Source organism: Dermacentor albipictus, chromosome 1, assembly GCF_038994185.2.
Source record: "Dermacentor albipictus isolate Rhodes 1998 colony chromosome 1, USDA_Dalb.pri_finalv2, whole genome shotgun sequence".
In the NCBI taxonomy this organism is placed as follows: Eukaryota; Metazoa; Arthropoda; class Arachnida; order Ixodida; family Ixodidae; genus Dermacentor; species Dermacentor albipictus.
The window spans coordinates 283,841,787-283,859,044 of NC_091821.1; the positions used below are offsets into that span (position 1 = coordinate 283,841,787).

Genomic DNA, 17,258 nt, shown 5'->3' on the forward strand with positions numbered 1-17,258 from the left:
CTTCAAGATGGCAGCGGCACACTGCGTATCGTACTCGACCGCAGCTGCCATGGGGTGCCACGACAAGCCCTTTTGCCTCCACAACCTCTCAGCTTCTCCACTGTGTAGCTTCCAGCGCGCTAGCAGATACAAAAGCGGAAAGAGGTATCATTGCGATAACTCCACTTACAGGTGAAGGATTCGAAAAATTTTGCAGCATGAGATTCCTGAGATGATGTCGTTTAATAGTGTGGCCATTGTGTGATTAGTTAGAAAAGTGTTTTAGGGCCCCTTTATACAGAAGGGAACTTTGCCTTGAAATGTGGCTTCACAGTGCGTGCAGCACTGCTGTAAAGCCACACCATAAGACAAAATTTGCATGTAATCTGCAACCCGAGTTTACTGTCAATTTCTGAAATGTTAGCTGCAGGTCATATGCATTAAAATGCAGTATATACAGATAAGCACTCTGAAAAAAATTATGCAGACCCCATGCACTGTGGGAATCGATGTAAGCGAAGCTTTCCGTGCTGGATGCTATGATTGATGATAATTAGCGATGATGTTGATGGCTAAAGCTTAATTTCTTCAACGTTTAGGCTAACACGAGAGTGGTGAGTTGATGTTAAACATTACCTTGTGTGCACCAATGCTGTTTGTCTGCGTAGTACACAGAACACACAGGGAGAGGTGTTTGCTTGAGGCGTTGTTGTGCTGCATATTTTATAACTTCTGAGAGGGTTGAGCATTGTCATTTCCTCACACGGCACATCGAATTGTGGCAGAAGTAACAAACTTGAATTGGATTATGGGGCTGTACATTCTAAAACACCACTCGGATTATGAGGCAAGCCGTAGTGGCGGACTCTCTATTAATTTTGACACCGTGATGTTTTTTAACATGTCCAAAAAATCTAAGTGCATGTGCATTCTCTATTTCGCCCCCGTTGAAATGCGGCTGCTGCGATTGGGATCAAATTCACGACCTCTAGCAATGCCATAGCCGCAAAGCTAAGGCGGCAGGCACAGAAGTGTTGATTTGACGGTCGACCGCTTCCGTAGTGTCTCCCGGACCCTGCGGTGCGCTTTAATTAATGCAGCTCTGCTTCTGCACACCCTGCGTAAGTTACCCGCTTGACATATTTGCATGGCGTTTATTTTTTAGAAATTGCAGCAACGTACTGTACCGTATCTTGAACTTAAGCTTATCCTGTTTCCCCGCAAACGCTGTCGTGAAGTAGTGGTGTTTCCTTGCCTTCTCACATCACCTCCCCCCTTTCTTATATTGGAACTGCCTCTTCTCCATTTCCTTCTTCTCCTCTCTACAGTTCTATCTGCATCTTCTCTGGCCTCGCACGTTAGAAGGAAGGGAAGCACTGCAGTTTCTGCAATGCTTCTGAGGGGAGTCACGGATAATTACAGCTGTCAAGCGGCAAATGTGGTGACGGCCAGGGAGCTCCAGAGGGCATTGTGCACATTTGACATGGTGGGGTGAAAATGAGTTTCTCCTGTCGACTTTTCTCTCTTACCAGTGCTGTCATCTATATACACGCTCTGAACCACCTCCCGCGGTGTGCGCGACAACAGCCCACTGCAGCAGCTGCAGCAGCAGTGGGAAAGTCGAAGAAAGAGGCAAAGAAAGCTTCGCTTTAAAAAGCTTGAATAGCACGAGTTCTGAAATAACAGTTTCTGCAAAAAACAAAAGAAGGGCCTCGTGATTTCGACAGTGTCTGCTTGGAAATAATTTATCGATAAACAAAGGTTACATTTCATCCTGAAAAACACTTCAGAGTGATTTCTTAACATGCTAAAATATTTTGACATCATACAGGATTGGGTGTGAAATTCAAGAAGTGCCTTTCTCTTTCTTTGCTATAGTTGAAGCCTTGGAAAAAATACTGAACTCTTTAAGCCATGAGTCTCACCTGAGCAACTGGACTATACCAGCACAGCAAGCAACCAGGGCAAGGCCTGCTGCCAGGCAGCCCATCACAATGGGCACAGTGTCCCGGCTGTCAAACAGGGGTGTCCCAAATGCATTTGGAACTGTGGAAGAGACCACGGCTGTCAAAGTACGATCACAGGGTGACAATCTCCTCTTCTAACACCTATCACTATTAAAAAGCTGAAAGCAGCATCAAAATGACAACACAGAAGAAGAAACACACTCCAAAGCGCCTGTAGTGTGTGCTTCTTTTGTGTGTCATCATTTGTTGTGCTGTTTTCACCTTTTTAGATCCTGCTTAGCCAACTAGCTCAGGGTTCGGCAATTCACGTCCATCACATTTACTTTCATTCTGTGTTTGCATCCAAGTTTCAGAGCCACAGGTCAAGAGACTGCTTACACCCTGGTTCATTCAGTTTTATGGTTTATATGTTCGCAGCAAAGAATAAAGGAGTTCAGATCCTGTTCCCACATTCTTTTTCTGCACATAAACTTCTACTAGGTGCACCTTACTACTCAGAAGGTAAGGTGCTGGATTTATGTGTCCCAGCACCTGTTAAAGGGACTGTGAAAAAATTTTGATGATTTTGTACAAATGTACGGATTTGTTAAGGTAGGTCTTTCCGATCACGAAGTGCCACATTTAAGCACGCTCCGTAAAGCATGTAATTTATTATAAGGTTTTAGAAATGTGCATCGCTACCGATCGCAGTGGTGATGCTCTTCTGAGTTTTCAGCCACCCCATACCTATTGACGTGTTTGGCCCAACTGACATCAATAGGGCGAGCTATCCGACTGGCTACCCAGGTCAGATCATCGATACATTTTCCAACTTTATGGTTAAGAAATATTGTTCATAATAGTTGGAATGTTAGTTATTTGCTTCTATAAAAAGAAAAGTAACAGAAAGAGAATACAGAACAACAATTTATCACTACACTCAAGCATGTCCAACACTAAGCAAGTGTCATCTGCTTGTGCTACAAGACGCGCCATGTTGACATGAGCTGCGCGGTCAGTGTTGGTCCCGAGCTTTCTTTTTCCGAGCACTATGGTTCGCCCTTGTTACATTGTGGGCTGCAATTGTAGTGATCGGCGATATGTCAAGCTGCGATATTGTGTCCCTCTGCAAGGCAGCAGACGAGCAGAGTGGCTGCAGCACATTGGGCTGTTGGTATCCGATCAGCATCAGGATCTATGTGTTTGTGGCCATCAGTTCACGGCAAATGATTACTATCACAATAGACAGATTTAGCATGTTTCCATTATCAGCCTGGATTTCAAAACCCAACTAGGCCGTAAAGTGATGTTTCACTGTGATAACGCTGATACATTTCGTGCTGTGAGTGGAGAGTTGCTGTGACCTACCGGTATATGCAATGTGAACGTTATTTTGCTGATGACATGTATTTTGCAGTGCTTGTTAAATTCACTCACCACAAAATTCCTCGATTTCCTACAACAGCGCGGTGCCACTGTTGACTGCAGTACCTGTGAGCTTTTCGTCTTTCCTCTTGCCAACCAACCTGCTAACTGTTCACGCACTCTCGCCGTCACTGAAGATGCCGTCTTACCGGCACGTTCGTTATCCAGAGTTCAAGTTGCTGCTTGCGGTGTCGGTGCCTATGCACGACATACCACATATTGTTGCACTTTGCCTGTTTGAAGCATCCTACCATTTTATAATAAACACTGTTGATTGATGATTGCGTTTTGTGGCGCAAGGGCCCGTTTTGGCCAAAGAGCGCCAAAAATAAACACTGTTCATCATTTGGTACATAAAAAAAAAAACATATATTTTTAGAATTATTAAGCATGTCATTTGCCTTTATTAGAATTGTTCATTGTTTATAGTTCTCATAGTCTTCCCAATTCTAATTTATTTTCATGTTATAATTAAGTTTACCACCGTTTTAATGCTGTTTCAGCAGGATGTCCCCCTATATACTTCTGTATACTTATTTACATGTTATTTGATACTGTAAACCTATTATAAACTCAGATTCTCAAATTATCAAGCATGCATAGAGGTTCAGGCAAGCAAAAGTGAAGAACGACAAAGTTGGCACATTAAGAAAAATCTGGCATTTCACATGCCCATTATGAGGCAGCATAGTTAGATTAATTTTGACCAACTGGGGTTATATAATGTGTGCCCATATCAAAGCACATGAGCATCTTTGCATCTTGCCCAGATCAAAATGTGGCAGCGCAATGCCACTAGACAAATAAGCTTGTCACACAAAAGGATGGTTGAGGCTAGACAGCTGATGGATACACGACAAACTAGCTCTGCTCTCTCAATAACCAACAACAAAACTAGCTCGTTATGCCCAATGAAACAGACTGTTTATTCCCCTATGGATAGCACTTCGCAGCTTAAAGGGACACTAAAGTGAAAAATGATTTCTTCTGCATCAGTAAATTACCGTTCTACAACACCAAAAACACCACTCTTACAACAATAAGACGTTTGGTAAGCCAGAAAAAGCGCAAGAACGAAATACGGGTGGCGACGCCTACTTAAGTTTCCGCACCTGGTGGGGGCTGTGACGTCTTGGATTTTGATGGCATCTTCTAGGGCCTACTAATTATACTATATAGCGGTACAGATTGACTACATTGTATTCTAAAGGAACCAAGTATTAAACATAGCAAGTTTCAGGTACCTTTATTCAGCCAACGCAGCCCAAATGCGAAAACATACTTTGGAATCCCTGACGTCACGCTGACGTACTGGCGCTGGGGTTTCGAGGCGAAATTCAAATAATGATACTTGGACCTTCATATTCTCATCTAATAATCAAACTATTTTTTTGAAATGACTGCCTGCAGGGTTCTCAAACAATGCTTCATTAGTACAAACTGATTTATTGTTTCGCTTTAGTGTCCCTTTAAGTATTGCACCATGTTGTTGTGCTTCTAAATTTTTTATCATCTGGAGTGTCATGTCCCAACTCAGGAAGCATGCTTTGTCTGTCTTCTGCTTTGTGGGTACTGTTGTTTTGGCGTATCACTTTCTTGGTTGCAGAGTGACTGCCAGACAAGCAGTGCTTCTGAGTGGGACTTCCTGTTATCTACAAGTTGTCCCACCAAACAGCCTCAATACCTGTTTAGCATCTTGCAGACTTATACAAAAGCTTGCCACTGCATAGCTTATAAAATTCCTCCGCTTTTAATTTTTGCATTGCCTTCATTTCACAAAACCCTCAAATGACAAAAAATAAGGGGTTGCAAGAGAAATAGTTTACAGCATTTCGTAAATATGCATAATTCTGATGGCTTGACACAGGACATAATTAATTGTACCAAAGGTGGTTTAAATAAATTTCACTGTACATTCAATTTAAGCCACTTCTTGAAGCGGCCATGACACCAAATTTTCGAGCTTGAGCTATGCATTGCATGTTACACTGTACGTGCTCCACTGCAAGCTGGCAAAATTTGAGCATGTTCATTACAGTAGAAAATTTGTATTTGAATTTTTTCATGTTGCAGTTGAACTGTAAAGCAATCTAGCAACACTGCCTGGCTCCCACATGTAACAAAAGCCAATCTAGAAGGCCATGCTTTTGTGTACAGAAAACACTGGATGTGATTGCAGAAGCTGGAAATATGCCACTAAACATTTTGTTTGTACATGTGCATCTCAGCGGTTTGCTGCTGCTTTGTGTCCCACGAGTGAAAAGCAACCGGCAATGCCCTTGCAGCACTGTTTGGTGCCACAGCATGCATATCGAAGTGTGCAATCTGGTCTCTAGCTATTTCAACGCAGATGATACAGCGGTACCCCTTCACATCTTGATGTCACACAGTCCATGCTGAAATGGTGGTCATTGTCAGTGGGAGGAGTTAATAGGAAGCAATTCGAAATTTAAATTTCAGATAAAATTTTCACTGGGAGCCCAGTTTTCTTGTGTTTATAACAACATTGGGCCCTCTAGTTTCAGTTACAGCGATACACTAAGAAGTCGGACGACCGTGTCATGACCCCTAGAAAGGGGAACGAGAAAAACATTTCTTTAAAGCAGTAAAAACACATTGCGTTTTTTGAGGTCCCTGCTTTTCTTTTTCCACACTATGACATTACAGCAGGTGCAGCAGCATTTCTGCACTATTTTTGGAGCTAACTCCAAAGCCTAGCTGTGCTAACTATGCAAGCTAAGCTAGCCGTTACGGCTTTGTGGTTGTGTTGGCTCTTGCCTTGCCAACTAGCTCAACTTCCTATGCTACCACAACTCGGCTTTGGAATTTAAGATAGTGAAAAATTTGTTTCTGAGGAAGGCCACCATTCCATGAGGTTTTGGTAAGAGAAAAATGAAACAGGTTGAGAATTATAGAATGGAATTTTGTAATCATACAGTAGTATGGGAGCATGGATTTGACAAATAAACTAGTGCTCATAAATATGAGTATAAAAAGTACACCATCTTCTTACTACAAGTCATTTGTGATCAATATATGTGAAACTAGTGGTTTTTTACCAGTCTTGCTATGTTTGAAGTGCGAGTAGTCAGCTGAACCGCTTATTGTATTTAGTAACCACTGAAGTAAAAGTCATGCAGGCACCATAAAGTCGATGGTGTTATTACTTGGCAATGCTTGTCACCATACTTTAAATATGTTAGCTAAGTTCCTGGTCCCTATGATGGTTGACCTCATGATGACACCACCTCAACGCTATTTTTGCATTGTTTACCATTACAGCAATTAAACAAACATAGGACCACAGCTATAACTTGAAAAACTTCAAATCCAAACAAAAAAAGTGCAGTGTAAATAATCACTCAACTAAGTGTACCATTGAAGAGAAAAATAAAGGAAAGCTAAGCTTTTTTTTTCCCCTATATATTTGCAAGTGCATGCTTGCCAACCTGTGAACTATAGAATTAATAAAAATCCTACGGACATGACATAAAGGGGAGCAGGACTTTTTGCAAGCACTATTTTAGTTTCTTAAGCTTGCCCTGAGTGCACACCTTTTGTTGGGCACATATGCACTTTATTAGCAATGATTTACCTTGAGGCACAGCACAAAGCAGAAGCAATCTTGGAACAGCACTAAAAGACAAGCAACATGCTGTTTTTAGATCACGCTGACCTTATCAGCAACATATTCATTTCCAATTTTTCCTGCTTTTGGAACTGGTAAGAATGAACTTACTTGAAGCAAGCACACTCTCGCGCCCTTTCATCTTCAGAAGACTTTCAACAGAAGGGTTCAAAACTAATGAGTGAAACATTCTCGCAACTAGTATTTTTCATAACGGTTCATGAAAAATTTGTAAAATTATAAAGCAAGCACAAATTTGTAAGTTTTCTGGACAATTTGGGAGAATTGGTCAATGTGGAAGTGAAAAAAAATAAAAAAGTATCTCTGCTTAAAGGGCCCCTCACCAGGTCTGGTCGTCTTGAGCTGACAAGCGCAGAGTATACATTGCACGACAACGACCACGTCTGCAAAGTATTACATTGCTACGTGCTGCGGAAAGGTCTGAAATTTCAAACCGAACGCCGTTTTCCCTTCTCACAGCCACCGCACTCCAAGCCGAAGGATGACGTACTCATGTACCTGCACCTACGAACTGGTGTCCATAGTGCAACGTCGCTCGTGGTGACACGCGACTTTGAGAATTCTTCAAGACATCTGTTATCTGCGCGATCTGTTGCTTGAATTGACGGATTAAGTTTAAGAAAATAAAACATACAAACGGAAAGCCTGCATGTTTTCTGTTTTACTTCACACTGAAACAAGAGAGATGTACTTCTGCTTCGTCTGCTTGTTCCCACGGTTGTGCGGTCACATGCGCAGTTACCGAAACTATGCCATTTTCTACCGTGCTCCAGCATGTGATGATGCTCTGCGATCCGCTTGTACTGCCTCAGTATTCGTGTAGAACTGAATTATACCGCTAGTCATATGTCCATGTGCACAGCGCGAAATCGTGCGCTGCGTGAATGAGACAACAGCTCGTGCACGACACCATTAGCTGAAGTGCGTAGTGCTGGAAAAAAAAAAGCGAGGAGAAAAAAAAAAGAATGCGGGGCCTCTGACATCTATCTCGGCTAATAATGAGCCGCTTTGAAAAATTTTTGTGGCAGAAAGCTCCCTAGAGGACATGTAACTACTTCCAGCGTATAACCAAAATTTGCTATGGGGCCTAGTGAGGGGCCCTTTAAGAGAACTATTGAAGTGTGCAAATTTTTGAACAATGAAAAGCAAGGACACTGGACCATAGATACAGCTAATAAAAGAAGAATTAAACTGTATTACAAATACTGCGATCTTCTAAATGATGAAATCAGTGCTGTCGTTACATAGCATAGGGGTTTAGAAAATGATACACGACATTGTTTACTTACTGGAAGCAAAATTATTAAAACAAAATAAGCAATATTCTCCAATATCGACATCTTCTTCAGCATCGAACAAATTATGGCCCGTTTTAATTTTCTTACACAACTGCTAAGCCGTGTGACGTACTTCCTGATCGGATAACTTGAGCAACGTCGCTCTGCATTTTCAAACAGCAGCTTTGTGCGTGCATATCACTTGCATTAAATAAACATTCCCAGATGCGCTCTTCATTGATTTCTCCAAAGCATTTGATACTGTACCACATCCTAAACTATTACATAAACTAAGCCTTATCCTTAATAACCCTCTTCTTGTTGACTGGATCCGTAGTTTTCTTTATGATCGATCACAGTATGTTTCTTTTAGTTCATTTAACTCTCCTGACGCATCAGTATCTTCCGGTGTGCCCCAAGGTTCTATTTTAGGGCCATTGCTTTTTTTGCTTTATATTAACGACATTGCAAGCTCTGTTTCAGTAAAAATTCGGCTTTATGCTGACAACTGCTTTCTCTACAATGTCATTTCTTCACCTAACGATCATAACACTCTGAATCAATCTTTTATAAGTTTTTGTGAATGGTGCGAACTCTGGCAAATGAACATTAGCTTTAAAAAAACAGTCGCCATGTCCTTTCACAAGCATGCTAATTGCTCATATTTCAATTACTCCTATGAATCCACTTTTCTGCAGCGTGCATATGAATATATGTATTTAGGCCTTCTTTTCACTCCAAGGTTATCCTGGTCAGAACATATTCTAACAACTTGCAACAAAGGACTAAAAAACTTGGTTACCTAACCCGAACCCTACGTGCTGCCCCCAAAGAAACTAAACTCATTGCATACAAAACACTTGTAAGACCTATTCTTGAATATGCGGCTACCATATGGAACCTTTACAAAATTTCAGACATCCACAAAATTGAACATGTTCAGAAAAAGGTGGTTCGTTTCATTTACCACCGTTATGACAGAATGTTTTCACCGTCATCTCATCTGAATATGCTCGGTTTAACCCCTATTTCCCACCGCCGTCACATGAATTCTCTGAAACTTCTACACTCTCTATTTTATTCTCCACATTATGCTTCCCCAAACAGATATCTGACCCGTGCAAAGCCCCTAATCATGAGAAACAGCAATGACTTAAACTTATCTGTCTTTTTTGCTTGCATCAACATTTTTAAATACAGTTTTTTTCCTAGGACAATTGAACTCTGGAATGACCTGCCTGGTTCCATCCGTTGTTTACCAAATAGAGAATTTGGGGATGCTATTGAGTGCTCCCCTTAGCCATGTTACATATGCTTCTTTTGTATAGTGATTTGTATTGTTTTTTTCCACATTTTTTATTCACCCACTCCTGCAATAGCCCTTCCAGGCTGCAGTATTTGTAAATAAATAAACAAACAGGTACAGTCCTACTAACAGATGTACTCCTAATCCTAAAAGATTTGCTTGAGACATATGAAACAAGAAAATTCTTTATTCTCTTGATTTTCCTACCCTGTAACTAATTATTACCATTAACCCAAGGACACAACTCATACTTGAGTTCTGGGTTCCGAACTGCATATATTCATGCATATATATTTCATGAAAGAATCAATGAACTCTCTATTGATGTATCCTGTAGTAAAAGTACCGATTGCTCTGTGTATGACATTTAACAAAGGTTGCTACACCTTTGTTAAATTATTATTGCTGTATGAGTTTTTTATACCTTATGAGTGCAAATGTTGCATGTGTGATTTTATATCGTATTTGTGAATGGTTCGGCGAATCAAGGGTAATTATTACCATTAACCTAAGGACACAACTCATCCTTGAGTTCTGGGTTCCAAACTGCATAAATTCATGCATATATATTTCATGAAAGAATCAATGAACTCTCTATTGATGTATCCTGTAGTAAAAGTGCCAATTGCTCTGTGTATGACTGTCATGAAGTTCATAAGTTCTGTCACACTTTGCACTGACTCTATACCTATCTTATCGCCCCCCACTCATGAATCCTGGCAACAATGCAAGTGGAGTGCTGCTCAGACAAGGCACGAAAATAATTGGAGTACAATCATTCCATTATCCTGGTCCAACTCACTTAATGATGTGCTACTGCTAAACGTCAGTTTTTATGATGGCACGTCTAGACCCAGAGAACCAAGGAGAAGGATAAAAGCTCACACTGCATTCTGAAATGTGCATTATTATTGCAAAAGCCGCATCCCTACAGGAATGGTCGGCGAAATGCGAAAATACCTGTGTACTAAGATTTAGGTGCACGTTAAAGAACCCCAGGTGGTCCAAATTTCCGGAGTCCCTCACTACGGGATGCCTCACAATCGGATTGTGGTTTTGGCACGTAAAACTGCATAATCTAATTTTTAATCTGGTACCTTGCCCACAACAGCTGTAAGCTTTCCCAAATGATTTCAGCACAAGGGAACACAATATGCACGCGAAAAAAAAAGACAGGACACAGTGCCTTGTTCTATCCTTCCTTTCCCCCATGTAGTGCATGCACTGTGCACTGTGTAGTGCCCTTGCACTGTGCACTGTGCACCCTTGTGCACTGTGCACCCCACTGTGCACCCTCCCTTGCACTGTGTAGTCATCATGAATTCATACCGACTCACTCAAATTTTATAGATATATTTTATTTGGCAGCACCTGTGATGAACAAGAGAATTGCCAACGCGATCCACTGCCACAAAAGACCCTACGTTGTCAGCTCTAGAAGGTGAATCTTTTTGTGCACTTCACTTCTGGAACTACATGAGTTCAAAGGTGGCTGGCTTAAGGTAAGTCACAAAGTCAACATGAACTTAGGAACAGAGAAAACATCCCATGCGGACAAAACAAATGTAAGAATACAGATTACAAGCTTCTAGCAAGAGAAGAAACAGCAATGTGATAACCAAAATGTACACACTTAGCTGCAGTTTTTATACGACAAAATATTCACTCACATACAAAATGTAGGCTACATTTTACACCACCTTCAAACGAAAAATCTTTAAAAAGGCAAAGAGGGGACACTGCTCTTTGGTGCCCCTATGATCATGCAATGATGTGCTCTTACTTTCAATGCACCGGGCCTGGTTGTTTAGGTTCTTCATGTTGAAGCCAAACTGGCACTGACATATCTTGGGTGGCAGCTGGGAACGACCAAATTCGCCACAGTAGCTATGCAGATCATAGGCTATGCACTGCTCAGATGCTTCACATTCTTCTCTCAGAGCCACTGCTGTATAAAAGAGAGCATTGCAAGGTTGATATGCACATACTGCAGTGAGCATGCAGCAAGTTCGGACAACAGCAAAGCTAGAGCTCTCTAGTAGTTAGTAGGAGACATACGACTGTTATTTCACCAAGAACTATTCATGTCCCTTATGTAGCATTTGGCACATATGCTTGGAGGGTTTGTGATAAACTGCACGAAATAATGTGGATTCATGTTGTGCAGCGTGAACTACAAGGCTTTGCTTAACATAAAACAATAACCTTGTATGGGTAACTCACTGAGTGGACGACAGTAAAAGAAAAAAAAACTTTTCTGGAAAATGTTTTTTTTCTTGTTTTTTTTTAGCAAACAAGCAGAGTTACAAGGAAAATACTCGTCGCGACGCGAGAAACTACGCAACAGCCGAGAAACAACCTTCAGTGCATCGATGCAGGCTGACGAACCAAAGCAAAGCTCCTTTGCAGGTGCAGTTGCGGTGTTCAGGGTGGCACCAAAACTCGGGTCCAAGCGAGCTGCAGTGTTCGGATTTGTTACAAGGTTTGCCGTAATCTGAAAAACAGCACCGTCAATGCAATTATCCACAAAAGTTCCCATCGCGCTGCCAAAAAGTAATTTCACTAAACGTGGGGAACTGCGGCTGGTATCAGCCAGTTATAAAGCGTAGAATTACCTGCTGGGTCCGTACGGTTTTGCACGTTAGAAATGACGGGTGACCAAAACACCAACACGCTAGCCAAAAGGTGGTTTGTTACGCTTATCGCCATTCGTTACAAGCTAGACGGCGTTTATCACGGAACACTTTGTTCAGACGCGCTAGAAAGTATCCAGGACGAATACATAACAAAGTCTCGCTCATGAATTAGTTACGTTAGTTCCGCTGCATCACAAGAGGTCAAGACGCATGCTGATTCGACCTGAACGAGCATTTTCATCCACCGCTTCGTATTCCGCCCTGTCGAGCCCTTTGCGCTGCTTTCCCTACATTTGTCCCCAATAGGGAAGGTACAAAGAAAGAAAAAACCCTCAACTCCAGTTGACATCAAAGTAAAGCGAAGCATTCTTGGTGTGTTTAGCTCGTGTACTATGCGTGTGCGTGTATATGAGGTGTGGTTTTCTATGTATATTAGGCTGGTGACTGTCCGAGCAGGTCATAGCAAACAAAAGGGGGAAAGGGGGGGGAACGTCTACGTTCACTTATGACGTCATGTCCCATAACCCATGATGTCACAACCGACCATTTACATGGCGTCTGTCTTGCTGGACCGGTCGCATTGCGAAGTGGTCCTTCCGCTTACAGTGTGAGTAATACATATTTCCACTATATACGCGTGTAATAAAAGGTTAGGGCTGTCAGCTGTGTGATGCGTTACCGTTAGGTACTTTGCGTGCATTTGTTGCCTCGTGGCCTCATCAAATTGCAGCCAGCCTGTGCAATGGACCGTGGCATCCCATAATAGAGTTGCTCATGTGAGTGTCAGGATCGTCAGTGCGTGTCCAGAATCATTAAGTAGTCTAGTTCAGGGAAATATGTGTGAAAGAACGAGGACGGAAGAAATCACTGGCGTAACAACTGTCCCGTCATATCGGGTTATATCGCGCTTTTTTTCTAAGGACCATGACTAAGAACAGATGTGCTACTGCTTTTTTACAGCCTTGCTGCATATGAATTAATCAGCACCTGCATTGTTTTTTAATAAGACAAATGGCATCGCTGCGCAGAAGAGCGTATCTTGAGAATTTTCCCAACAACAGCCAGTGCCGCCGTGCCTGCTGCTACACGCTTACCTACATGCTTTCCTGACGCAGTTAAACGATTAAGACGCGGCATCAGCCTGACAGCTGTTTCACATGCTGCGACTGGAACGACGAAAATCGGTGCATGAATGGCGGCTACACGCTTTGTAACGGGCGGCGGCTGGCGCCGCCTAGCCCTATACTCCCCCTCCTATTTTTTTTCTTTGTATCCCCTTCTCCTTAAACTATTTTTCACTCTCCTCCTCCTCCCAAAATAAATATCGAAGATAGTATAGAAAACAAGCTCCCTGATTTATGGTATTAACTCTCCCTTGACTTCCTCTATCAATCCTCTAGCCTCCCCTTCGTTACTGCCACTCTTTTCTCGTCTGTCCTCGTTCCCCGGAAAAACGTAATGCCCCCTCCACATCTGTCACTGTTCCCCCAGCCAGAGTCGGGCGAAGTTCTGTGCATCTCAGCACTGTATGCTCTGTGGTCTCAATTTTGGCTCCGCAAGCTGTGTATAAAAGGTCCACGTCTTCAAATTTAGCCCTGTATGTTTTCGTTCTCAAAACCCCAGTCCTAGCTTCGAATAATAGTGAGCTGCCCCGCGAGTTATCAAATAAGAGCTCTCTCTTTATCTCCTGTTTTTGTGTCCTATACATAGCTAACACTGGCTTTCTGAGCATTTTTTCTTCCCACCTTTTTCTTTCCGTCTCCTTCGTCTCCTTTCCCACTCTAGAACCATGTTGGACCCCCTCCCTCGGCTGTAGGTATCTAATCCTCAGTTTCCTATTTCTGAGTGTCCACTTCGTGTTCAAACTTTTCATGTATAGATATTTGTACACTTTTCTCGCCCACCTTTTTTCCCCAGGGCTGCGAGTCTCTGTTCATATTTTAGCTTACTTATTGCCTCTCTACCTTCGAATGACGTCCATCCCATGTCCCCCTGCACTCCCTCATTTGGGGTGTTCCCGTGAGCTCCTAAGCCCAACCTGCCTACACTTTTCTCTGTCTTGTTTCCATGCATGCCTGAACTTCTGATTTCATGCACAGTACTGAATTTCTGAATGTGAGGCCAGGTACCATAACCCCTTTCCATAGCCCTCTAAACACCTCGTACCTATTATAGTTCCATAGTGCCTTGTGTTTCATTACAGCTGAGTTTCTTTTCACTTTTTCAATTATAATTTTTTCATGTTCTTCCAAGTACTTTTTGCCCTCGTTTAGCCATATGCCCAAATACTTGTATTTTTCAGCATGATCAATCTTAGTGCCTTGTATTTCCAATGGTTCCCCCCTTCATTGTATACTATTATCCCAGACTTCTCTCTACTGAATTGCAGTCCCACTTTTTCTCCCTCCTCTCCACATATCCTCATTAGTTCCTGTAGCCCTACTCGGGTGTCAGCAAGCAGTACAATATCATCTGCATACATCAGTCCGGCTAGTACTTGAGCTACCTTCTGCCCTTACAGCATATGGCTTATGTCGGTTCCTATTGTGCTCTGTTCTAGCCTCTTTTCCACTTGGCTCATGTAAATCATAAAAAGCAGGGGCGACAATGGACAGCCCTGCCTGAGACCACTTATTTTAGCTGGCGTTGTAGTTTCTCCCTCCCATGTTATCTCTACCTCATTATCTGTATAAACTTGTAGGAATCCAACCAACTTTCTAGCTAGACCATATTCCTTCAACTTGCTCCATAACTTTTCTCGGTTTACATTATCATAGGCTCCTCTAATGTTTAAAAAAGCTATCCATAACGACTGCTGCGATGCCCAGGTTTGCTTACTGCCAGGTTTTGTGGCACACGCTGCATAATTATTTTATGTAATGAATAAAATGTTTCCATTATAATATTATTGACTTGATTAGGAGCATATAATATGCACATTTAGTAATTTAAAAACGTGTTAAGCTTTGTTCTGGAGTGTGCACAATGAAACGTGCAAAGCAGTTCTGAATTGCTTCAAGTAAGTATGTTAGCTGTGTTGTAGATGGATCCCAAATTGATGAAGCATACTCTAGTTTAGACCTTACTAATGTTTCATATAATGCAAGTTTTAGGGAAGAGGGCACGCGAGAAAAATTGTGCCATAAAAAACCTAGTGTTCAATTGGCAGAGTTTGCCATGTATTCAATGTGAGTTTGCCATGACAGAATGTGAGTAATGTGAACACCTAAATATTTATAGGAAGTGTCAGAGGACAGAGTAGAGTTGTTAATTTTGTACGAGTATGTAGAAACAGTACTACTGCGAGAACATTAGATAATTTTACATTTGTTGACATTTAATTTCATTAACCGCTGGTTACACCATGAAGAAATGGTGTTAAGGTCAGATTGAAGTAAAAAGGGATCATCTGGGTTAGTTACTTCACAATAAATAACACAGTCATCAGCATAAAGACGGATTTTGGATGTCAATTTCTCCAGCTGATCGTTAATCTAAATAAGAAATAGGAGAGGCCCAAGGACTGAGCCTTGTGGCACACTGGAAGTTATGAAACAGGTTGGTGAAACGGAATTGTTAGCGGATATGAACTGAGTTTGTTTGTTGAGAAAGCATTCAATACACTTAGGTAAATGAGGGTCAAGGTTAAGTCTGCCTAATTTCAGAAGGCGACGATGGCATACTCTGTCAAAAGCTTTTTCAAAGTCTAAAAAGAGAGACTCAATGGAAGAACCTCTGTCTAGAGATGAGAACAGGTCATGAGTTAACATGAATAGTTGTGTCTGACATGAAAAATCTTTTCGGAAACCGTGCTTATATTTGCTAAAAATAGTTTTTAGATTCAAGGAAAAGTATGAGATTAGAGAAAATGATGTGTTCCAGAAGTTTCCTGGAAATGCTGGTTAACGAGATGGGTCTGTAGTTGGTAGCGCATGAAGGGTTACCTTGTTTTGGAATAGGCACCACCTTCCCCGCCTTCCAGTCGTTTGGCAGCACACCGCATTCTCAAGACTGCTTGAAAAGTTTCGATAAAATAATAGATTATGGTCGGATACAACTTTAGAAAAAAGGGGAGGCTCCGCCCAGATGACCGAAGCGGCGAAGTCACCGGCCGTCCGGCGCATGACGTCGGTCCAGAGTGCGCGCCCATTGGTGGATGCTTGTGTGCACCCACCTCGGAGGAGTAAACGCCCCCTTTTTTCTAAAGTTGTATCCGACTATAGTTGGTTACAGTGCATTTCGAAAACTGAGCAGTTATTTCATCAGGGCCAGGTGCAGATACCTTTAGATTCTCTATGAGTTTTGTTATTCCAACGCAGTGAATGATTAAGAGATCCAGGATTAAGGGGCTATTAAATACGGGTGATGAAAAAGACTGATCATCAGAAAACGAACCTTTAAATATGTTATGCAGAGCAACACAGCACATATCAGATATGACGTTCCCCGTTTCATCAGATAGTTGGATATATTGTTTCGGTTTACCGCTAACCACTTCCCAAAATTTACGCGGTTTATTTCGAAGCAGCGAAGGAAGAGTGCTCAAAACGAAATTGCATTTGGCCATTTCAAGTTCACCCTTGTAGTCAGAGACGCAATTTTGATAAGCTGCCCAGTGCTCAGCGATATCACTTGATACTGGTTTTCTGGAATTTCTTTTTTTCTTGTTTAGTAGATGGCTGAGCAGTGGAGTGAACCAAGGAGAGCGAAATTTGGAGTGAATGTTATGCAAAGGCACATATTTCTCGAAAAGGGAAAGCATTCTTATTTTATAAGTTGCCCAGTTCTCTTCTACACTATTATACGTGTAAAAGCGCAGGAACGATTAGCAAAAAGATTGAATTTGGACGTCAATAGCAGCGCTATTCGCTCTAGCATAATCTCTTATGATTTTTCTGTGCTGTGGCGCTCGCTCGAAAGGAAAGTTGCAAAGAAAGTGAAGGATACAATGGTCACTTAGCCCAGACAAATATGTAAATGCTGAAAACACATTTAGGATTGAAGTAAGGACTAAATTAAATTAAATTATGGGGTTTTACG

The 17,258-nt window shown here is 41.9% G+C and overlaps 1 protein-coding gene across 3 annotated transcripts in view; it reads right to left on the reverse strand.

Moving 5' to 3' along the window:
* LOC139054422 (uncharacterized) overlaps positions 1-12,524 on the reverse strand; it is a 79,364-nt gene extending 66,840 nt beyond the window's left edge. The window contains exons 1-4 of one of the 3 annotated variants that reach the window (XM_070531368.1): positions 12,198-12,524; positions 11,942-12,076; positions 11,366-11,527; positions 1,905-2,025 (exon numbers count right to left, since the gene is read on the reverse strand). In XM_070531368.1, the coding sequence (XP_070387469.1) occupies positions 1,905-2,025; positions 11,366-11,527; positions 11,942-12,076; positions 12,198-12,291 (512 nt within the window). In that variant the 5' untranslated portion in view covers positions 12,292-12,524. Of the gene's footprint in view, positions 1-1,904; positions 2,026-11,365; positions 11,531-11,941; positions 12,077-12,197 lie in introns of all 3 variants that reach the window. The other 2 variants (XM_070531367.1, XM_070531369.1) reach the window with 2 other exon arrangements.
* Between the last annotated feature and the right edge of the window lie 4,734 nt (positions 12,525-17,258).